The sequence below is a fragment of the Pelophylax lessonae genome (assembly GCF_965119305.1).
Source record: "Pelophylax lessonae genome assembly, chromosome: 3".
In the NCBI taxonomy this organism is placed as follows: domain Eukaryota; kingdom Metazoa; phylum Chordata; class Amphibia; order Anura; family Ranidae; genus Pelophylax; species Pelophylax lessonae.
This window is the reverse complement of record NC_138770.1, coordinates 344,319,437-344,344,546: the sequence shown is the minus strand read 5'-3', so window position 1 is coordinate 344,344,546 and position 25,110 is coordinate 344,319,437. Positions and strand designations below refer to the sequence as shown.

At 46.7% G+C, this 25,110-nt stretch overlaps 1 protein-coding gene across 1 annotated transcript in view; it reads right to left on the bottom strand.

The window, feature by feature from the left end:
- Positions 1–24,722, bottom strand: part of SDHAF4 (succinate dehydrogenase complex assembly factor 4) — a 36,787-nt gene extending 12,065 nt beyond the window's left edge. Inside the window, exons 1-2 of the mRNA XM_082251482.1 lie at positions 24,582–24,722; positions 5,999–6,151 (exon numbers count right to left, since the gene is read on the bottom strand). Coding sequence (XP_082107608.1) covers positions 5,999–6,151; positions 24,582–24,660 — 232 coding nt within the window. The 5' untranslated portion in view covers positions 24,661–24,722. The remainder of the gene's footprint in view (positions 1–5,998; positions 6,152–24,581) is intronic.
- Between the last annotated feature and the right edge of the window lie 388 nt (positions 24,723–25,110).

Genomic DNA, 25,110 nt, shown 5'->3' with positions numbered 1-25,110 from the left:
CAGGTCCTGTACCGCTTGATGCAAGTCCTGCAGACGTCCCGGAAGTAGACGAAGATTGGAGGGAAAGAATCTGTCCGCCGGCCGGGAAAGGAATTCGATCTTGTAACCCGATCGAATGATTTCCTGAACCCACTTGTCCGATATACGGGACAGCCAAGGTTGGAGGAAACCGCGCAAACGTCCCCCCACCCCTGAAACGGGTGAGGGTGCCCCTTCAGGCAGAGGCGGATTGACTCGCCGAGCCGGCATTGCCGGACTCCTGCTTACCCGCCCAGGGCTTCTTTTGACTGCCCTGGGTCTTGAAGGGCTTGCCTTTGGATTGGTTCTGAAAGGCACGAAAGGACCCCTGATTGGATCTAGGCGCAGAACCCCGCTTGCCACGAAAAGACTTGTTCTTCGGGTTCTGGGGCAACATGGTGCTCTTGCCCCCCGTGACGCCCTTCACCAGGGTGTCCAACGCCTCGCCAAAAAGGCGAGAACCAGCGTAGGGAAAATCAGCAACTGTTTTCCGTGAGGACTGGTCAGCCGACCAGCTCTTCAGCCATATCAGTCACCGGTTACACACCGCGACGCTAGAGAGGCGAGCCACCAGGGGGGCCTCATTCAAGGCTGCATCACACAGATACATGACTCCTTGGTGAATCTGATCCACCATTTCCAGTCGGACAGACGGAACCCCATCAGACACGTTATTGCTCTTAAGCACCTTAGTCCAATCGGCCATCGCCTGAGCCACCAGAACGGACGCGAAAACGGGTTTGAGCAAGGAACCCGCCACCGTATAGGAATGGCGAGCTAGAGACTCCGACCGCCGGTCCGTGGGATCCCGGAAAACCGGGGTATCCTCAGTAGGAACAAGGGTAGCCTTGTTCAATACGGCCACAGTGTGATCCACCTGTGGAGGCACACACCACCGTGATTCCGTAGCCGGCGCAAAAGGATAAAGCAATTTGAACCGGCTAGGTACCAGGAATGGATGTTTTAACGTGCGCCACATTTCATTAACGGTGTAATGAAACTCAGCTGGGCAGGGGAAAACCTGCGCAGACTTGCGGGTCCTGTGCGTCCCAAATGAGGACACAACGCCCGGAGGACAGGGCTCATCCTCTAAATGTAAAGTTTCCTTAACAGAAACAATTAACTCATCCATGGTCGCCCGCTCTTCAGGTGACCCTGGGGAGGAGGTATCAACCCCCTCCATCTCAGCTCCCCCCCTTGGACCCCGGAGGGTCCAGGGATGAGCGGGACCCTGAAAAGGGCACGCTCGCAGCAGCAGCCATATCCCCATCTGAATCAGAAGAGAGAGACAATCTGGGCCTCTTTCTCGCAGCACGCTCAGACATCAGCATTTCCATATTACCCACCAAAGTCGCCACCACAGCAGCCAAATCTGGTCGCAGCGGGGCCACAGGAGAACTGGGACCCCCCACTAAAGCTGGAGGAAACTTGCTTTCCCGAGAATCCATGGCTCAAGTTATCAGACAAAACTACAGTGCAAAAAACAGAGTACTGTCCCCTTTAAGAACGCTGCGGTGTGCGCAGCCCACCGCTACTGCAACAGTGATGAAAGACCCCCAAAGGAGGAAAGAAAACTGAGCCAGAAGCGATACACAGAGGGAAATTGAGAGTGATAACCTGCAGAGCCCGCAGAGCGTTGCTACCAGTGTCCTTACTGCTGATGGAAAGGAAGCGCTGCTGGAGAGGGCTGGACTATAAGCCAGACCCTGGGAAAAAGGCTGCCCCATAGGGATGCATTGGAGGCTACGCCAAAATGGCCGCCAACATGCGTCCGGACCGATCGTTCCACCGCCCACAAAATGGCGGCGAATGGCGCCAAAAGGACATGTAGGAGCGCCCCAGAGGAGCTATACATGTGTGCCCAATATCAAAGATGGCGGACCCGCGAAAATTCGCTGCGGTCGCCACACAAGCACAAACGTCTGCACCCCCAACATGCACCTAAGGTGACACAGGGACAGGGACCACCAGACATTGCACAAGCGATCCCCGCAGGAATCGCACAGGGAGTCACACAGGCACAGACACGGGGAACACACAGTAACACAGACTGCCACCCCAAACAGAGGCCCCACACAGAAAAGTACTTACCTGTACCGGATGGCGTGGGGAGCCTCCATGCACGGAAAAACCTCTGTCCTCATCTGACAGGGAGTGCCGTGAGCCAGGGACATGACGCTGCAGCACCGCAGACGAGTCCTGTGAGGTAGCCACCTCACGGCTGCATCCCTGCAGCGAACAGGGATGGGTCGTTCGTAATGCCAGGGCGAACCATAGCTGAATGCTCGATGGCGGGCTGGGGGTCCATCTGACCCTTTTGCTCTGGAGAACCAGGACGGCCAGTCCGAATCCCAGCACCGCATAATCCATCTTCATCCAAAGAGAAGACTAACACTAGAAGCTGACAAAATAAACAGCTAGTAAAGTAAAGAAAAAAAGTGACATTTTCAAAGAAAATCAAATAAAAGATTAGGAAGGCTGAGACTGAAGCCCCAGCACAAGGGAAGCCTGACTATTCCTGACGCTAGGCAGATTAAAACTGAGTTGGGAGTGGTGATGCAGGATGCAGGGGGGGTATTGACCAGATGGGACAGCCCCCATGGGTGTGTATATGCCAATGCCTTTTGTCTTTGGACTAAGTCTATATGCCTAGCTATTCCTGCGGATGGGAAGTCAATACCCAACAGTGATGACTTAGAGGAGGTGGCGACTGTCGGGAGGACGTAAGAGAAAATTGTGATTCTCATTTTATCCAGAATAGTGCAGCTCTATGTGAAAGACGGATAGGATCTATTCCCCATACGTCTAGCGGATGGGATCGCAGTCAGATGTAAACTGACAGGTAGTTCATTTACATTTAACTGCCCATTGAGGAGAGTGGGCTGTGTCTGCTCTGCATAGGCAGAGCATACATGGACCTGCCATCTGCCTGCTCAGCGGACAGATTCCCCACTGAGCAGGCAGACTCCTACCGGAGTCTACCCCGTGTGGAAGGGGCTTAATTGGGATGTAGACATTAGTAAATTCTGAATAGTTCAAAACGTATTGCTCCAATGTAAAAAATGTTTTCTCTTATCACAGGATTCCTTTAACTCATAAGCATGAAGATGTCACAAGATTTATTGTTTTCTGGTGTTTTTTTTTTCCAGGTTTTCCCTAACACCACACACAGTTTCATATTTTTTTTGTTATGCTTGTGAAAACTTTATCTATTAACGTTTTATCTTTTATTGTACACTTTAGCTGCTTGCCGACTTTACATACACTGTGGCAAGGCGGCTCTGTTGCGCAGGATCGGGATCCTGCATTTCTGGGTCTAGGGGCACACCGCCGGTACACAACGAGAGCTGATCTGTGGGTACCGCGGACTTGATATCCACCGGCACCCGACGATCACTAAGCAGAGAGAGCCAGAATGGCGATCTGCCTATGTAAACAAGGCAGATCACTGTAGAGCCCTGCATGGGACTGTATGAATGTATTACCAGGACCACCAGTACCCGCAATGTTTGTGTTCCACTCCCGCCCGCACCCGAAATGTTTGTGTCCATTACCACCCACACCCGTAATGCTTGTGTCCATTCCCGCCCGCAACCGCAATGTTTGTATCCACTCCTGCGGTTTTGCCCTATACTCACCGTATAAGACTACCCCCTCTTCTGAGGCAACACCATTTCATAACATCAGTGGAGCCATCACGTCCCTATTAAATATTTTAGCCCGCTGGATGTGCCCTAATATGTACTGTAGCTTCTGCTACATACAGAACTTCTCTATTATTAATAGTTTAACCGGCTGGATGTGTATACAGTAAGCTTTGGCTACTTACAGAACGCCCCTGTGCTGTAAAACTATGTACCACGCTGAGCCAATTACAGCAAGCTGTGTATTCTATTATTGCATACAAAGCCTGCTCGGATTGGCAAAGGTTGTATAAGCCCGCCTCTCTGACTCAGCCAATCCGAGCAGGCTTTGTATGCATTAATAGAATACACGCTTGCCGCGATTGGCTCAGCATGGTACATAGAGTATTACAGCACAGGGGCGTTATGCAAGTTGCCAAAGGTACTGTATACACATCCAGGGCTAACATTTTTAATAGAGATGTTCTGTAACTAGCTGAAGCTACAGTACCTGGCGTATAAGACGACCCCCGATTTTTGGGCTATTTTTTTTTTTTTTTAATATATAAAAAAAGTCTTATACGCCGGAAAATACGTTACACCAAACGGAACCGTTCCCCACGGGTACCCGCGGGTCTCCGCAAAATTTTTGGACCCCCCACTCCCGCCCGCAGCAGAGGTAAAACCGCCCTCTCCCGCAAGATTTGCATTGGGTCCCACGGGAGCCCAAACCTAATGCAGCCCTCTAGATCACTGTTCTGTCAGTAGGAAAGACATTGCTCCCATGTTCCTGCAAAGCAGGGACATGGATTAATGTCTCCCACTAGTAAAAGCACTGCCCACACAGTACACAAGCACTGGCTAGGCACACACTTAACCCTTTGCTTGCCCCTGATGTTATACCCCTTTCCCAGCCAGTGTCATTAGTACAGTGCCAATGCATATTTTTTGCACTGCTCACTGTATTAGGGTCACTCGTTCCCAAAAAGTGTCAGGTGTCAGATTTGTCCGCTGCAATATCGTAGTCCTGCTATAAGTGGCTGAGCGACGCTATTACTAGTAAAATAAATAGAAATTCCTTAAAAATATCCCATAGTTTGTAGACACTAACTTTTGTGCAACCCAATAAATATACTCCTATTGGGATTTTTTTTCCCCACCAAAAATATGTAGCAGAATACATATTGCCCTAAATTGAAGAAATTCAATTTAGTAAATTTTTTTATTGTATATGTTTCATAGCAGAAAGGAAACATTTTTTAGTGCAAAAAGGTAATCAAATACTACCAAAAGAAAGCTCTATTTGTAGGGAAAAAAAAAATTTTTTTATATGTGTACAGCGTCACACAACCACGCAATTGTCAGTAAAAGTAACAGTGCCGTATCGCAAAAAATGGCCTGGTCATGAAGGGTGGGGGGGTAAATCCGCTTTAGGTAGTCCTGACCTCCTGACATGCCACACTTGGCATGTCATCTTTTTTTTTTTTTTTTGGGGGGGGGGAGGGGGGGAGCGGGCACCTAGTTTTGACAGGTACCCGCGCTCCCACTTCCGCTTTGAGCGCCGCAGCGCCCTGAGCGGAAGTTCTCCTCTCCCCCTCCCTCTTTGCAATCTTCTGGGACATGTCAGAGGTCCCAGAAGATTGCCGGCCAATCAAGACGCGCAGGGCAACTCGCACATGCGCAGTGCGCACCGGGCTGTGAAGCCGCAAACTGTCACAGCCGGGTGCCCACACCAGTGATGCTGGCGCCGCTGAGACCAGAGAGAGAGGATCGAGGCTTCGGGCGGCCGCATCGCTGGACTGTGGGACAGGTGAGTCTGTGTTTATTAAAAGTCAGCAGCTACACTTTTTGTAGCTGCTGACCTTTAATAAACACAGAAAAGGCTGGAACTCCGCTTTAAATACAAATATCATAGTATACATAGAGGGGTAGAATTGAACAAAAGTATAAAACTGATGCGGAACAAAATGTGGCACTCCACTTGGAGAAATCCTGTTCAGTGAAATTCCATATCTACAATTCTAATCAGGTACATTTAAATGGTCTCCTATTGGATTTGATCAGTTACAATTTAATGAAAATTTGTAAGGGCAGAATTGGGAGCTGCAGCTGCGGTTTTGCTTTAAAGTAGTGGGCAAAAGTAAACAGGAGGGGAGCAGAGTTTTTAGGCTTAGCTGGCTGCATGCTTGTTCAAATGTCACTGATGCACCAGGATGAAAAAATAACACAAGTCAACAATGAGAGGACCTTTATTTATCCTCACACGTTCCTGTAACACATTTCACAGCTTCATGCACAGTTTTCAACAGTTTACTTTGCTGCAAAATATTATTCAAACTGGATCTCTATTCACTCACTTTCCAATAGTTCTTTCTCCACGTTAGATTGCTCAGCTTCATCAAATCGCCCCTGGGGTGTTTTTGGTTTTTTTAAAGGTGTTTTTTTTGGGTTGTTACTTTCCTGTGAGATACTGCTAGTAGCTCTGACACCACTCCAGATGCCAGTATATGCTGTAAAAGAAAAAAAAAAGACAAAACAAATTCAAAATTTCACTTATTGTTTTATTCAAATATATAGCCAAAACTTTGTTTTAGTTCAATTAGTGAAGTGTTATACATTAAAGTGTTTGCAACCTTAAAAAAAAAAAAATTCACGCGACGCGGCTAGCCGGCGGAGCGGATGGAAGCCAACTGCAGCTCCGTGTCCTACCCAGCGTACAGCGGCTCCAACCAACGCTAGAAAGGGGCATTCACATCCTACTATCTCCCCAAGAACTCCTGCTACCTCCGGGTACAATGTCGAGGTGCAGGAAGTTACTCAAGGGGCCACAGAAGCTCATCAACTTTTTCCACATGACGAACAGGAACAGGAGCAGAGGGCAAGATGGTGCCGGCGGCTCTCACAAGCAGGAAGCACGGCTCCTCGCTCTCCTCACACAGGCTTCCTATTCAGCTAGCAGCAGCACTTCTCCTCCTCTACAGCGGCAGATGGCGAGTCCTCTCCCCCTGCATCCCCTTCCTCCGCTAGTCCACCCAAATCCAAACCTCGCAGGGATGACACTTATCCTGGCCTGCCTAAAAACACTTTTATCATAGTCTCAGATAAGGCCAGTCCACAACCTTCAGCAATTGACTCTTTCCCTGCCACAGACCAACCACTCTGAGATCACTATGAAAAACATGCTCACATCGCTCAAGCATACTCTGTATTCAGATCTATCTGCCTCGGTCACCTCTCTAAACAATGCACTGCAAGCACAAGATCAGCGTCTCCACCATGTAGAAACCAAACAAATTGATCTTTTTACTGCACACAATGAACTGATTGAGGTATATAATGACCACGAAAATGAAATGCTGTCGCTCAAACGCAAACTAGCAGACCAGTCACGCAGGAACAATATAAAATTTCATAATAGCCCAGAAACTATTCAACAAGATGATCTGGCCCAATATCTGCAATCAGTCATTAGAGATCTCAAAGACAGATTTAGAAATGGATCGGGCACACAGACCCAAAACCTTCCTACCTTCCCGAGTCTAAGCCCAGAGATGTCCTAGCCCGCATCCATTTCTTTACCACAAAAGAAAAAGTGATGACCGCTGCAAAACGCACTCCTACCCTCCCAGAGCCATTCTCAGCAGTCAAACTCTATGCTGACCTCTCAAAAATGACAATGGACACTCGACGACAGCTGGCCACCATTACAAAATCCCTACAAAAATTACCACATTCCCTACAAATGGGGCTTCCCAGTCAAATTGCTGATAACCTTTCAAGGTAAAACCTATGGAGGTAAGATCTCTAGAAGGCGGGCTCAAACAAGAGACCAGCGCCTCATCCCCATGGATACTATAGTCCAGAGTGATCCCCTACCAACACAGATGGACACTAGTGGGAAACCCAAGATGGATGACAAGCTCTGAATGTCCTTTCTGCTCACAACCCCACCTAGCTGGGAGGTAGCAGATTTTTTTTTCCTGCAAAGCTAAGTGCTCTTCTTTTTTTTTTTCCTGCCGTTCCATCCGTGACGGCTAACATTGAGATTTTTTTCTGGCCCCCCCCGACTTGTTGTCGGAAGCAGTAGTTACTGCACATTGAGCTTGTTTACTAGTAGCTCTTCTTTTTTACTGTTTTTATAACCAGGATCCATCAGCCCCCACCAAATACGCCTCCATCCCGAAACATTTGGTCAGCTGGACTGTTACCTGACTTAGCCTTACCTCTCCCTAACCTACCAGCTGGACTGCCTATACATTTCTAACATATTCGGACATCGTTTGCTCAACCCTTTTCAAACTATCTGACCTATAGAATGCCAATCAAAATCCTATCACTGAATGTCATGGGACTGAACAGTCTGCAAAAAAAGGTCGACCCTACAAAGAGAAACATCAAGGCAACGAGCCAATATTGTTTTCATCCAAGAGACGCATTTCACCTTAACTAACACACCACTACTCCAACTCAAAGGTTATGATCAAATATTCCTGGCCTCAGGTCCAAAAAAGAAAAATGGGGTACTGATCGCAATTAAAAATAGCCTACAATTCCAACTCCTCCACTCGCAGACCCTCAAGGATGTTTAAGCTGTAAAATAGACCAAACCACCTACACCCTGGTCAATATTTATGGACCGAATACTAAACAACTTAACTTTTACAGGTGCCTCTTCAGCAAAATAGTCAAACTTAAAAAAGGAAGCCTCATCCTGGGAGGAGACTTTAATATAGTTGGTGACCCCTCCAAGGACACCTCCCCAAATAACCAATGTCAATGAGCTGCATTAAATTCTCTCCTTCGGTTCTCAGACCTCTGATTTGTGGAGATACCAACACGGTTCGGAAAAAGAATTTACCTATTTCTCCCCATCTTAATTGTCTTATTCATGTATCAATATGTTTGTGAGCGACAAATGGTCTTTACGAAACATCAAGAGTTCAGAAATTGGCACCATATCATGGTCCGATCACGCACAAATCTCAATTCTTCTGGAAGGCCACAGACGAAGGAGCAGGCAGATTGACAAGATCATGCTCCAAATTGAAAACCTAGAAAAACAAAACCCACCCCTCCCACAGCCTGTCTAGCGAAATTCTTGAGGCACTCAGGTCCCTACTCCTTTATAAATTTGAAAATAATCTCAGATATACTAAGGCCAATTACTACTCGCTGGGCAATAAAGCAAACTCCCTGTTAGCACGAAAAGTCAAAGTACAACCCTCAAAATCTAAAATCTCCTCCCTCCTTCACCCTATTACAAAACAACTCTTAACTGAGCCACAAGACATTGCTAAAGCTTTTGGCAAGTACTACTCTTCACTGTACAACTTAAAAAACGACCCTTTGACCCCTCAACCATCCGATCCTCTCAGCAATGAATTTCTAGGCTCAATACCCCTATCCTCCATATCAACCCCCCCAACTAGAGTCCTTATCACAGCCCATCTCCACAGAAGAAATTCAGGACGCTATCAAACAACTACCCCTAAATAAAACTCCAGGAGAAGATGGGTTCCCAAATTAATTTTACAAATGATTTAGTGATATCATTGCCCCTCAACTAATGATACTCTTCAATTCTGCCGTCTCCTCTGGTTCCTTACCCACTGATATGCTGCGATCAACCATTGTAACTATACCTAAACCCGACAAAGACCCAATATCAACTACTAATTATAGTCCTATATCCCTCCTAAACAGACAAAAATCCTAGCCAAAGTTCTTGCAAATAGGTTACTACCCCTCCTCCCAACATTAGTACAACCCAACCAAGTTCGGTTTATCCCAAGTCGACAAGCACCGGACGCCACAAGAAGGGTGTTAAACCTCATCTACCAGGCTACACAAACACCTTTTCTACTCCTTTCTCTGGCGTTTGACAGTTCATTGGGGCTTCCTAAAAGCAGTCCTCAACAGATTTGGTATTACTGGTTGGCTGCAAAATATGATCCTCTCCCTTTACTCCAACCCTTCAGCTAGAGTCCTTTAGGAGGAGCATTGTCTACCCCATTTCCTATAACCAACGGCACACGCCAGGATTGCCCCCTCTCACCACTAATTTTTGCTCTGCTCATGGAAGCCCTAGCAACTAAAATTAGAACTGGCTCTCGTATTTCAGAGATCAAGTGCAATAACACAGACCATAAGTTAAGCCTATTTGCAGATGACGTGATTTGGTTAATGTCAAACCCCTCACAATCCCTTCAGGCAGCCCAAGAAATCTTACACCAATTTAGCTATGTCTCCTTGTACAAGCTCAACATATCAAAATCAGTCCTATTGCAAATATGCCTCCCCAAGCACTTAGAATCCCACTTTAAAACGATCCACCCCCTTTACGTGTGTAAACAACTCTATCCCACATTTAAGGATACACCTGGCATCTACCCTTAAACAACTCCATGCACTTAACTACCATAAATTCCTCCAACAACTCCCCCAGCCTCTATAATACGATCGAATGGCTTATCCAAATTAGGTAGAATTGCTACATTTAAGATAATACTGCCGAAACTCCACTACCTATTTCGCACACTAATAATGACCCTCCCTCAATGCGTCTTAACCTCGATCCAAAGGCACGTGACTAACTTCATAAGGGGAAGGACGGACCCCCCCCCCCCCAGATGTGCCAACTACATTCTAACTAGACCCTACAACAAACGGGAGCTGGCCTCCCCAGATCCAAAGTTTTTACCATGCCTCCATTCTAGACCAAACTTATTACTGGTGGCACCCAACATCGGAAAAAAATATGGTCACTCATGGAAACATCCTTCCCACAAACCAAACAACCATTGGACAACCTTCTCACCGCAGCAGGCTGCCTCCCACCCATACAGTACATCTCCCCATCAATAGTGGCATTGGTTGCAACGTAGAAAAAATTCCTAACTAACCAAGCCTTTAGATACCCCACTTGATCTATACATATTCCACTTAGAGCCCTAACCAAACTTTTTCCAGATTTCAAAATCTCCCTCTGGAATGCCCAACCTCTTCAGACACACCACATTAAAATATTTTACGAATCTCCAGAGCGAATCTGAACTACCCTACTCAGAACTTTTCACCTATACAAGTTATTGCACTTCCTCAACTCCAATGTTCCAATGCTATGCAAAATCCCAATACCCCAAAAAGGGAAACTCACTTTTCTACTCTTTACTTAACGATGATCGGCCATACTCACAAGTACCCTCCTTGATTAAATGGGCCGAGGAACTCAATACCCGCATCACTCCTGACATGTGGCAACGAGCCTTTAAGACCACCCCTGCAGCTTCCCATTGCTCCAATCACCGGGAATCATAAATAAACCCTACAAAGGTGGTACCCAACACCTTACCAGCTATCAAAGATGTACCCTGGTACCTCTTCATGCTGCTGGAGAGGCTGTGGCAGTATTGGCTCCATAGCTCACATACTATGGTACTGTAAATCCCTAACATCTTACTGGAAACAAATATTTAAAATGAGCTCTGATATCCCTACTACCCCTAACCCCTCCCTTGAACTACTACACATAGGCCTGGAAAACCACCCTCCTAAGGCCAGAATTGTCATATTTCATCTTTTACTAGCAGCTAAACTAAATATTACTAGATTATGGAAAACCACAACCACACCTTCCGTGTCCAACACAATAGCTGACCTTAATCAACAATGCGAAATGGAAAAATAATAGCCAGGAACAATATGCGACTGCAGCACAATGGTCCCAATGTTCGACGCATCCAAAATGTAAACGTAATTTGTAGGTCTTTAGGCCTAGTCTACTATAGCTGCTTCATGATGTTGAATAATCTCTACTCCTGACGAGCTGATGGATCCTTTCCTCCCTTCTCCCGCCCGCCCCCGCCTGGGAACTTACCCTAAACTAATCTGTTTGAATATAACCCTCACTGCATATTACTATGCTTTATTCACCATGAATCTGGTTTGGTCCCACTGGTGGAACTACTGTTGTACCTCATCTGGAATGTTTTACTAGTTTATGTACTGAAATCCAATAAAGACATATTAAAACTAATAAAATATATATTTTTTTATTATAATATATATATCTCCCACTTCCAGCCACTCTCTTTTATCCATCCATAATGCACTGTGTAAGTGGCGGTTCACACATAACCAATGCGGGAACCCTGCAAATCCACTGCAGGTTCCCACTTCACACTCCACTCGCAGGCAGTTCACACTGCCATATGCGAATCACTGGGGGTGTTGATACAAAGTTAACGAAACCCCCAGATCAGTTTGCATATCGCAGTGCGAATTGTCAGTTCGGACATGAATCAGATCGCATAGGTGTGAACACCCATGCAATCCAATTCTGGTGCGGACCAAAAAAAAAGGGTTCTGTGCGACTTTAGTCCGAATGCGATGCAAATTCAGCCATACAATCTGTATGGCTGAATTCGCAACGTACAGACATCGCATTTGATTTTCATAGCAGTGCAGTGCAAATCACATGCAATGTCTGACATCGCATATGTGTGAACCGACACTAAGGGTTTGTTGAAAACGAAGCCTCTAAATACCTTTTTTTCAGATCTCTTCTGGCCAGTCACGTGACTCCCGGCCGCTCTCCTACTCCATCTATGGGCTACAGTGGGAGCGACTAAGATTTCCCGCTGTCGTCAGCTGGAAGTCACGTGACCGGCCTGAAAAAAGGTATTTAGAGGCTTCATTTTCAACAAACACTTACACTGTGTTATGATGGCTAAAAGAGAGGGGCTGGCAGCATTTAGAAGAGTTTAAATGAAAGCAGGCAGTTACTGCATAAAGGATAGAGGCAAAATATTAAAGCATCTAAAATGAAAAATAAGGTGCCTGGAGTTTGGCTTTAAGAAAAAACGCTTTATTTAATAAGGCTGATTGCGATTTTCTGTTTTAAATACCAGCCTACCAGAGCTCTTTTCTGAGATCATATTAATGAATAGCTTGTGTATGCTGGAAAACATTTGTTGATTAGTAACTGATCATCGGAATTGGTAATCAAATTTAAAAGCCGCTAAAGGCAGATGCTGCTATAATTGCACACCTGTTTCTACTTTTATCTACCAATTGATCAGAATCAACATGGGCACCAGACTGTTGCACTATACAGATGTGGTCATTAAGACACATTGGAGGGGAATTATAGCTTGGCACACTCAGGGAAAAAAAAAAAGGGTCAAATACTATATATGCACACTTTAGTGTTTTATGGGCTAAATAAGTGTCACATGGCAATTATAATGGATGTAAAAATTTTTTTGCTTAAAAAATAAATAAAAATTTTGTTATACTTACCTGCCTGTGCAATGGTATGCACAGAGCGGCCCCTTACCTCCTCTTCTGGGGTCCCCTACTGGCGCTCTCCTTTCCTTCTCTTCTAGAAGTGCCCCCATAGCAATCCGATTGCTATGGTGGCACTTGAGATGGGCAGTAGGTGTCTAATGACACATACAGCACAGCTCAGCTCCGCCCCTGCTCCTTCCTCACAAGATTTGATTGACAGAAGCAGATCAGAACCTCCTGTGAATACAGGATGCAGGGAGAGCTACTATTGAAATGGCAGGCTGGAGGTCGGACATGATCTGAAGGAGCTCCGTGCACCACCTGCTTAATCAAGCTACAATCAGTAGCAGAGACAGTGAGGCAGCTGACACTCTCCGGGCATCTACGGACGGTGATGCATCGGCGGGGGATCGGGGCGCCCTTTCCCTGGGCATACACAAACCAAGATGGCGCCGGTGAAGGGCGAGACACGCGGCGGCTCTAAGCAATCTCAGCCCAAGTTGCCTCCATCTAGGAGCAACGGATGGAGCCTGTGAAGGATCTTTTCTCCTCCCAGTCCTCAGGAGAACAGGACACGGACAAGAGGGGTGGGTTTCTCTCCTTACCTCCATTCCCCATCATCTCTCAGGGCACTCCTGGGACTGCACATTCTCCTGCATCATCTATGCATAGAGGTATGGTGGAAATGACTGATCTGCTGTTCAGCCAGCCTAGCCCCGATTCTGAGGACTCCGCACCCCAACAACCCCATGTGCAGTAGATGCGGTCCTACTGACGAGATTCTCCACTCTGCTGAAACAAAAGCTGTCCAAGGTCTGCTCCATAATAACTAACAATCTCAAACGTGATATTTAGAGTATAGGTGACAGATTTGATGCAACTGAATCTAAAGTTGATAACACGACTGCGAAGGTTAATCAGAACACTAATATGATCACAGAACTCTAAAACAAGCTCAAGGAGACGAAATTCCAAAATAGAGGACCTGGAAAATAGGTCACTCCGCTATAAATGTGCGCATCAGAGGTCTCCCAGAAACCCACATTGATCTAGAAGGGGCCATACATGAGTTAATGAAGACATTGATACCGGATATCCCCCCCCCCCCCCCAATCAGATGGAGGTAGAAAGACTTCATCAGGCTCTGACTGCTTCTAGATCTGACGGCCTACCCAGAGATGTAAAAGACAAACCGCACTATTACAAAATAAAGGAAAAATTTATGACAGCGGCAAGAAACAGTCAGGAACTGTCCCTATTTGGCGCACCCATACAGCTTTTCAATGACATTGCCCCATCCACGGTTCAAATGCGAAAGAAACCTGAAACCTCTATTACAACAACTGCTGAATCGACAAATCAAATATAGATGGTCATTTCCGGTCAAATTATTTCCATATAAAGGCAAGTCCTATTCTTTTTGTTCTTTTTGCCACCTTCCATGATGGAGAAGTGTTACTGTTGGATCTTGGCATCATATCCAGAGAGCCACAGACGACCTCATCTCCATGACAGGGAACTCGCTCCTCCTCTCCACTATGGACGACCCAACGAGTGTCATCGACCAGAAGATCTCCGCTGAACACTTGAAAGACCTATCATTAATTTTCTCTTTTGTTTGAGACACCCTCATCGTGAGGACAGTAATGATGGGATCCCCATGGCCTCCGTTCATGTTCAGATTTCTTTGCTCGATTAACTGAGCCCACAAAATTGAATATTTACTAGTTGCCCGTTGCATAACCCTGGACCTTGGCGTTTGGAAGCGATGGCTGTCTGATGCCCCTATTGCTGGTCTTGGCCTGTTAGCGATTGGCCATTCCACAAGGCCTTTTGCTGGGGGCTGTGGTCCGCGGGGGCTTGGACGGTGCTACTGTTCAGTTTACATATTTGGATGTTTAAGTTAAATTTAAATCTGTCTCGCTTCCTGCCCATATCTTGATGTTTTGAAGATTGAGCCGGGTGAACACGCATGCCTCCTATGTGATCTTGGATTCATCCCATGGTGGGGACAACTTCACGCCTTGTAACTGCGGTTTTATTCCCCAAAAGGGTCTTGGCCCAATTCTACGCATATATAACAATATTAGTGTTATCTTGCAAACTTGGCCACTGATTTTGATTTTATTCTCTCTCTCTTATCCTTACTTCGCATTACTTTAGTTTTTATACCCCTATGTTGGTCCTTGACACTGTGGCCGGGCCCGCACCGAGAAGTCGCAGAGGGAGAAGAGGGCGTCACCCTCCTGCCGATGGTTCTGGTTTTTGACTCGCATATGCCAAGGTGAATGTGCTCTGCCTAGCTACGATGGCTAAGTGACATACTGCTACGTACTCTATTTTAACCCATAATGTGCGCGGATTTAATTCCCTACTCAATCGACCCAAAGCTTTCCAATATTGTATTATTATAATATTATTATATACTATAAACAAAGAGCAGGTATTCTGGTCTTACAGGAAACAAATTTTTCTAAAACATTAGCCCCTAGATTCCTTAGTCCTAATTACCCACAATATTACCTGTCATCAGGCCGTGAAAAAAAAAAAATGTGGGGTGGTAATACGCTTCTTGAAAAAGACTCCTTTTACTCCTACTAAAATAGTAAAAGAGAAGATTGGAAAATACATTATGGTGGTGGGACGCATTGATGATCAACCTGTTTCCCTCATTTCTTATTATGCCCCCAATTCAGGACAAGTGGAATTCTTTAGCACCATGCTCAGGGTATTGTTGCCTAGAGCACAGGGTGAGGTGGTTACGGGTGGGGACAATAACAGCCCTCTAGATCGAATACTAGATAACTCGGATCCTGATAGGGCAATTCTTAAAACTGTTCCCACAGATGGCAACAAAATAGCTTGTTTACTATACCAATATGGTCTGGTCGATATGTGGCGTGAGGATAATCCCTTTACTAGAGATTATACTCACTTCTCGCATGTACATGGCACCTATTCACACATTGATCATATATTCGCATGCACTGCGCTTTTACCCTATGTGAAATCAACTAAAATCCTGTCAGTCCTTGTGTTGTGACTCAACCGAATCATAGTGTCCAAGGACTTTGGATCTTTGTTCCATTTGACAAGAATCTCCCTTTGTAAGGGTCTCGTGTGGAACGGAGCAAATGGAACCGCCTCGAAGGTTGTTACCATCAGACCCAAGGCCTGCAGGCAAGTCAGCAGAGAAGACAGATTGCTGGCCAACAGCAAACAAATCGCCCCCTGCAACTTTATCCAGGGGAAGAAAAACCCTTGCGGAAGCCGAGTCCAGAATCAAGTTTTAAGGATGGTACCAGGGCAGATTTGTTTTAAAATTGATGTTCCAACCGAACTCTTGCAGAGTCCGTATAGTGATTGTCAAGTCGCCCAACAAGGCTGAATGGGAGTCTGCTCTTAAGAGGAGATCCTCCAGGTAACCCAGTACCGTAATCCCCCGTTGTCGCAGTAATGCCAAAACCGGAGCCAACACTTTGGTGAAGACCGTGGAGGCAGATGCGAGACCAAAGGGTAACGCCACAAATTGATAAAGCTCTTTTCCCTACAGCGAAGCGAAGAAAACGCTGGCGTACAGCGTAAATAGGGATGTGTAGCTATGCTTGATATCTTTGGAGGCCAAAAAGTCTCCTTGGTGTAGAGACGCCACTGCCGTGCGAATGGACTCCATTTGAAACTTCTATACCTGCACAAAGCGGTACAGAGCCTTGGAGGTCCAGGATTGGACGTACTTTGCCTTCTTTCCTGGGCACAGTGAACAGGTTTGAATAGAATCCCTGAAAGCGTTCCCGAGAGGGAATCAGCACAATCACCCTTTGTGACAGCAGATCTTGTACCGCCTCTCGTAAATCCCTTAAACAGTCTGAAGATAGGCATAGATTGGACTGTCTGATGGTCGAGACCAGAATTCAATCTTATAACCCAATCGGATCAGTTCGTGGACTCATTTGTCTTGAATCAAGGAAGTCCATGGTTCCTGAAAGAAGCGAAGCCGTCCCCCCACCCCAGAAACGGGTGAGGGCGTCCTTTCATGCAGACGAGGATTTGTCCGCAGATCCAGACTGACCTGTTCTCGGCTTACTCAACCATGTCTTCTCGGAACCCCCAGAAGACCTGAATGGCTTAGCTCCTTTCTCCTGCGACCCAGAGGGTATGAAAGGGCCGCCTATGAGCAGTAAATGAAGGTTCCCATCTATTATGCAGTGCCTTGCCCTAGGTGGATTGGGGTAGAAGAGTACTCTTCCCACCCGTAAGGCCTTTGATCAACTCATCCAGGGAGGATCCAAACAACCTCTCCCCGTAAAGGGAAAGTCAGAAAGAGTCTTTTTGGAAGCCTGGTCCACAGACCAGCTTTTTAGCCACACCATGCGCCTAATAGCAATCCCCACCACAGACACTCTGGTTACCAGTGGAGCCGCATCCAGCGGCACATCACATACATACAGAAGGGCTTGGACAATTTGGTCTGTTAGCTCTAAAAGGCTCGATGAGAGCTGCTCTGTTTCCAAGTCCCCTTTCAGCAACTTTGCCCATTCCGTAATGGTCTTTGACACCAGAGTGATCACAAAGACCGGTTTTAGTATTGAAATCGCTAATACATGCAAGTGGCGGGTCAGAGACTCAATCCGTCTATCCACGGGGTCTGTAAATACCAGGGACTCCTCCACCGGAACCACAGTAGACTTGTTTAGTCTGGAAACCGGATGATCCACATTTGGTGGTACGGTCCATCTAGCAGATACTGTGTCTGCGAAGGGGTAGCGCCTTTTAAAGCGCTTAGGCACCACTAAGATTTGTTTGATGCGCCCCCAATGTTCAATGTTGTCAAGAAGTTCTGGACAAGGAAAAACCTTGCTCGACTTCTGAGTTTTGCGGGTGCCAAAAGACACCTGCGTCCCTGACGCTGTAGAATCAGGCGCCATTTTTAAGGTTTCCCGCACTGACACTAAGTGCCTCCACAGCACGCTTTTCCGCACAGCTGCTGACGAGGATATATCCTCCTTGCCGTCAAAATGCGAAGACACAGATCCACCAGGGTGGCATGCATCCGTGGTGGCCATATCTATCTGAGGATACTAAAGAGGCAGGGGGAAGGCATAGGGCGCTTTCTGCTCTGTATTTTTTTTTTTTTTTAAACTAAATCCACTTTTGACACCAGGTTTTCCAAAACTGCTGTAAAAGCAGACAGGGGCTGCGACCCGGAGGGTCCAGCAACCGCACTGAGAGGGTCTGTAGGTGAGATTTAGTCCAGGGACTCCATATTTACCTACTCCAAAAAAAGCAGTGTCACTTTAAGAAAAACTGCAAAAAACGTGATCCGCACCGCTGCACCAAAAAGTCCCAGCCCTAGCACAGCTGGCAGCAGGGTGAGTGAGAAATACCTACAGGGACCCCAGTAGCAGATCACCAAAACGATATGGAGGGATATGGAGGAATGTTCTGTGCAGAGAGAAAGAACAATCTGACACAGGAACAGGAAAAACCTGGGTCATGTGCTAGAGACACCATAGCTTCTCCCTTGCTGTCCAGCTAACGCGGACTCCAAGAAAATGGCTGCCCCATGCATTCCTATGGGGAAACTACCAAAACATGGCAGCCCATGCATTCCAATAAGAAACCTTTACATTGATGCAGAGCGAAAACTACAGCAAAATGGTGGCCCCCATGGCGCATCATGCAGTCTCCTGGACCCCAGGGGGGGTCATCAGACAGTGGCATCGGGGGGTCCCCAGGAGGAAAAACCTGCCCCCCCCCCCGGCAGAACCGCCGCAATACATCCGCCCCCCTGAGGTAGGAACCTGCTTGTGGGGGGGGGGGGGGGGGACCTAAGGTGAGGCCTGGTATCACTGAGAGGCCAAGGGAACTGAGGTATACCCGAGGGCCTGACTTTCCCAAGGAGGGGGCCCGTGTCCACCCCGAGACCACCAGAGAAATTGGGGGAAACTTACTCACCATACCAATGGCATCAGGTGGGCACCACTCCAAACAGACCACCTCTCGACCCAGGGTGGGGGTGCTGATGGCCAGGGGGTATGCTGCGACTCAGGGCATCCCAGGTCGTGTGAGTCCCGGCAAGGTGTTTCACTCGCAGGCCAGCCCCCGTCCATCAGGGCTCTGTCATGGTGAGGCCTAGTGCTGGACTATAACCTGCTTATGCTCGCTGGCCGGGCTGGGAGACCTTAACCACTTAAGCCCCGGAAGATTTGGCTGCTCAAAGACCAGGCCCTATTTTGCGATTCGGCACTGCGTGATTTTAACGGACAATTGCGCGGTCGTGCAATGCTGTACCCAAACAAAATTGACGTCCTTTTTTTCCCACAAATAGAGCTTTCTTTTGGTGGTATTTGATCACCTGTGCGATTTTTATTTTTTGTGCTATAGACAAGAAAAGAGCGACAATTTTGAAAAAATAATATTTTTCAGATTTTTTTATATGAAATTCTCAAAAAAAAAATAAAAAAAAAAATGTAAAAATCTAAATTTAACATTTTAAGACAATTTGTTTTCTGCTACATATGTTTGGAAAAAAAAAATGTAAAAATCTAAATTTAACATTTTAAGACAATTTGTTTCCTGCTACATATGTTTGGTAAAAAAAAAAAAAAAAGAAAAAAAAAAAGAAAAAACGCAATAAGCTTATTTTGATTAGTTTGCGTAAAATGTATTGCGTTTACTAACTACGGAAAGATTTAGGTCATTTTTATTGTTTTTTTTTTACTATTAATGGCGGTGATCTGTGATTTTTTTAGTGGGAATGCAACATTGCGGCGGACAGATCGGACTCCTGACTGACATTTTTGACACTTTTGGGAGTACCAGTGACATTACTACAGTAATCAGTGCTATAAATATGCACTGTTACTGTCAAAATGACACTGGCAGGGAAGGGGTTAACTTTATTGGTGATCAAGGGGTTAAGTGTGTCCTTAGGGGCATGATTCTAACTGGGGGGGGCGTGGCTTGTGATCTAACCACAGAGACATACGATCCTACATAGCAGGATCGCATAGCCTCTGTGCTTACATCAGGGAGAATGACAGACAGCTGTGTTTACAACAGCCGCCTGTCTTTGTCCCTCTGCAGCGGGAGATAGCGAGTGGCCGGCGGACATCGAAGCCGCTGGTCATTCGCACTAGCTCCCCAGGGAACGAAAGGGGGTGGGAGCGCACCTCCGGCGGCGCGTGCTCGGCCCCCACAGGCGGCTGAGCGAGTGACGTACCCCTACGTCACTTTGCCCAGCAGCGGTACCAGTATATCTGCGGTGTGCGGTCGTTATGTGGTTAAGGATCTACCATATCCAGTCCAAAACCCAGCCGGCTGTTGATACAATCTCTGCACAACCTCCTTTAGATTTAGCAAAAGTTTGTAATATATGGACAAACCTAAACAATTAATTGAAGTAAGCTGGAGGATGGCCATAGAGGGATCAGTTTTTTCTTTATCAGTCAGTGTCTGATCGAAAAAAAATGAGTGGATCCCCCCCATCCACACAACTAAGGTGGATGAGGGAATCCTTTCTGCTGAGACATCTATGTAAGCGCTGCGGATCGAAGGAAACAATTCTGCTGGTTTGAGAGAAGTTACTCATTTAGCAAAAATGGCCATAGATGGATTGTTGGACCAGTTGAATTTCCATCCATCTATGGCCAGCTTTATTAGCTCCTGAGTAAAATCCCTGTTTTCTTACCGTATATCTGGAGAGCTCACTAAGCCTCCATGTACATCAGTTCTTTAGGGCCCATTCATATGCAGCGCAGACGTGTAACCTGTGCAAGGCTCTCGGTTATCAGCAGGGGATGTACAGGCACTGTGTGCATTCCTGTGCCAGTGTCCTATTCACTTATATTGGAACCCGCACCTGCGTGTCATATTAGGATACAGAGGCTGTGTCCATGCAGCCTCATGTCCCAGTAGATATGAATGGGGTGCTGGCACGGGGATGTGCACTGTTGTACCCCTATGTACCCCTGTGCTGATAGAAGACAGCCCTGCATAAGAGACACATTGTTTACACCACTTGTGAATGGGCCCTTACTAAAAATAGAATGTGAAAGAACAGTGGTCTCCACAGCTATATCAGTGATATGAAGCCTGAAAGTTTTACCGATCAGCTGAGTAGTCAGTGGCAGACTCAGCAGCACAGAGACAGAGGGGAGAGAGCAACACTCAGCTTGGCTGTACAGCTAGAGAGGAGGGGGTTCAAGGAGAAGGGGTCACTACACACAGGAGGAATCGGCTCAGAGATCGTCCTGAGCAGGCGAGAGATAAAAATAGGAGGCTAGGGGGCAGGGTGGTGATGTCCCACAGACATCAGGACACGGTGAAAGAGAAAGCAGGAGTGATAGAAAGGACTATAGAGGCAGGGGCAACTTTCGGCCAAGGGGGCAAGTACGAACCAGAGGCCCATGGTGCAGAAACCCCCCCCCCCCCCCACCACCTCTTCCCGGCCTTCTCCTGACCCCGATTCCAGGCTGAATCTCCATTCTAGGTACTTTCTACTCACCGGCTAAATTCAAATTCCCAACCTGGCCAGCAGGGGGCGGTTGGGGGAAGCTGGGACAGCTCGGTTGGGGCTAGTCAGGGGAGAAGTGGGGCACGGAACCAGCCTCTGCTCAGACACAGTTTACACCATCCATCTTGGGAGGTCGGGGGATGCGCTCTGTCCTGGTCTTCAACCCACACTTAGTAGGTCAGCGGCAGGGACTTATTACTTCTGATCACCAGGAATCCCTTAAAGCATGTTTGTGGCAAAAGAGGTGAAGCCTTTTTACAGGGCATCAGAGCGGCCCAGGAGGAAATTGCCCCCCTAGCCCAGTCCTCCACGGTATAGAGGGCAGGAAGAATCTGCTACTCAGGAGCGGTAAAGTTTTATGCATCTATTCTAGATTCAATCAGGAAGCACTGATAGTCATTGCCTTCCCAACCTCTCATCATGCCCCGCCTGCTCCACTCTGTCAATCAGAGAATAGTACAGTGTACTGTGCAGGCAGGGGCCGGGTGCTACCATCTAGCCTACATGCAGGAACAAAGCCTTTCTCTGTCTCTGTTACATTGGGCAGCATATTCTGTGCTGGCCAGGGTGGTACCCGGTCAAACTGCACCCTCTTCCCACATGAAATCATTCCGCCCAGGGCAGCTGTCCCTTCTGCCCCCCCCCCCCCCCCCATGTCACATCTTAATTGATGGATGATCCACCTCCCATAAAAGCATGAGGGCACAGGCTCTAGTGGATTTCAAGAAGCAGTGAAATCTCCTCCTACATGAACACTCTGGACTTGGGCGGACCCTGCGGAGTATCACGTGACCGCGGTATACAGATCAGCTAACAAGGTATATAGCTGCAGTATTTTAATGTAAAATTATTATTTATATGCTGTGGGGCAGTGCGGGGGGGGGGGGGGGGTCTGATGAACATTTTTTATATTACTGGGTTTAGGAACACTTTAAGGTTAGGAAAAAATGCACTGGAACGTGTCAAAAACACGCATGTAGAAATCACCTGGACTTCTTTTGTGAACTGGCCCATATGGTTTCCAGTGGCATAATTCACACCAGTGCGGTCAGTTCTAGAAAAAAAATAAAAAAGTAGAACATGCTGCATTCCTTTACCACTGAACTGTACCGGAATGCAGGAAAACGCACTGGAAAGCACCTAAACACACATCCTTATTTAAAAGGTGAAGAAAAAAAAATGCACTGGACCATATCAAAAAACACATGCATCCAGAATGCACACACATGTCCCATACTCGGTCAGGATGTCTCTGAGAGGTTTCCACACTACTAATGGGGGAGATTTACTAAAACTGGTGTAGCTGTGCATGGTAACCAGGTTTAACCACTTGCCGACCGCCGCACGACTATATACTGCATCGGTCAGCCCCTCCTGGGCAAAGTGACGTACCGGTACGTCATTCGCCCACGAGCCTGTAGGGGGCGCGCTCCCGCCCAGGCTCGTTCCCTGACATCCCCGCGCGTGTGACCGGTGGCTCCGATGTCTGCCGGTCACTCACGCCGCGATCCCATGCAGGAGAGGGAGAAAGCCAGACAGCTGATGTAAACAAAGCTGCCTGTCATTCTCCCTGATGTAAGTGCAGAGACTATAAGATCCTGCTATGTAAGATTTAAATCACAAGCCTCGCCCCTAGGGATACATTTAACCCACTGATCACCAGTAAAATTAACCCCTTCCCTGCCAGTGTCATTTTTACAGTAACAGTGCATATTTATAGCACTGATTACTGTAGTAATGTCACTGGTCTGGTACCCCCAAAAGTGTCCAAAATGTCAGTCAGGGGTCCGATCTGTCCGCCGCAATGTCGCAGTCGTGCGCAAAAAAGAAAACCGCAGATCGCCGCCATTACTAGTAAAAAAGAAAAAAAAAAAATTACATAAATCTTTCCCGTACAATAACTTTTGCGCAAACCAATCAAAATATGCTTATTGCGATTTTTTTTACCAAAAATATGTAGCAGAAAACAAATTGGCCTAAAATGTTAAAAAATGTTGATTTTTACATTTTTGCTTTGAGAATTTCATAAAAAATATTGTTATTTTTTCAAAATTGTCGCTCTTTTTTTGTTTATAGCGCAAAAAGTAAAAATTGCACAGGTAATCAAATACCACCAAAAGAAAGCTCTGTTTGTGGGGAAAAAAAAGGACGTCAATTTCATTTGGATACAGCTTTGCACGACTGCGCAATTGTCCATAACAGTCACGCAGTGCCGAATCGCAAAATAGGGCCTGGCCTTTGAGCAGCCAAATCCTCCGGGGCTAAGTGGTTAAGGCTCCTTTTACACATACGGTCCTTTCAGTTCAGTCACGTCAAAATGTATCAGTTTTTCCATCCTTTTTTTTACATCCACTACCAATGCAAAAACGGACCGTTTTTCGTCCGATCCGTTTTTTTGACGGATGAAAAATGGGGCATTCATCTGCTCCAAAAAACGGAAATTGACGGAAGGGGATGAAAACGGATGTTAGGGCTCTTTCACACGGCCGCTCCGATTTTCTCCTCCGCTGCGGAACTTTTTTTTTTTTTACGGACATGGATGACACTTGTGTCATCCGCTCCGTATGTCCGCATATCATCCCATCCGTTTGCGGATGATATACGGACATAATGTATGTCTATGGGCATTGCGGATGTCAGTGGACATCCGATTTTGCTTCCTTTCCGTTTTTTTAACAGAGGAAAAAATAGGGTTCTGAAAATCGGATGTCGACGCATAGTCATCCGCAATCCCATTGACAAGCATTATGTCCGTATATCACCTGCAAACGGATGGGGTGATATACGGACATACGGAACGTCCGTGTGAAAGAAGCCTTAATGTATGATCATCTGTTGTCATCCGTTTTTACATAGAGATGCATTTATATCCGTTTTTCATCCGTCAACGGATGGATGAAAAACAGACAAACGGACCGTATGTGTGAAAGGGGCCTTATTGAACAAGCTGATGTTGGAAGCTGATAGCTTACTATGCACAGCTGCACCACTTTTAGTAAATCTCCCCCCACCCCATGGAACTTAGGATAAATGTAAACAAGCTTGTGACGCCTTCCCCTGTCAGAATACTACACGGATACAGAATAAATGTACAATAAAAGATATCAATGTGAAGTGCGCCCATAGCTAGAACTCACACTGCCGGGGTCGTGCAGCTAAGTGCTGATTTATCACAGCCCGGACACACCGGCACGCCGCCCCCCTCACAGCACTCATCCTTCTTCGTCAATGACCTCCAACACCGCTACTTCCTGGGTCTGTGGCCATCCCATGCTTCCCACTCATTGGATGACAAATTCTGCCATCGTATTGGCTGGGGTACCCTGCCTCCGTATGGCCGCGGCCGGTTCTTGTTGCATGCTGATTGGTCGAGGATCGCTGTCAGCTCATTGGTTTGCGTTCCGCCTCTCTTTTTTTCCTGCGTGTCTGTGGCAAGCTCGAGCTGCGCGCTGAGTGGATGATGTTTGCAGTAATCTGATTGGTTGTAAAGTGCAAAGAGTTTTTTTTCTTGTGTGTATATATATCTGTGAACGATCATATTATACAAGGGGATTATGTCATTTCTGGAAACTAGGGATGCCTTGATTCTGGGACTGTGAATTATGTCATCTATATATGAGCTCCTCCATGTACCTGCAATTAGGAACCCTTCATAATAGGTTCATA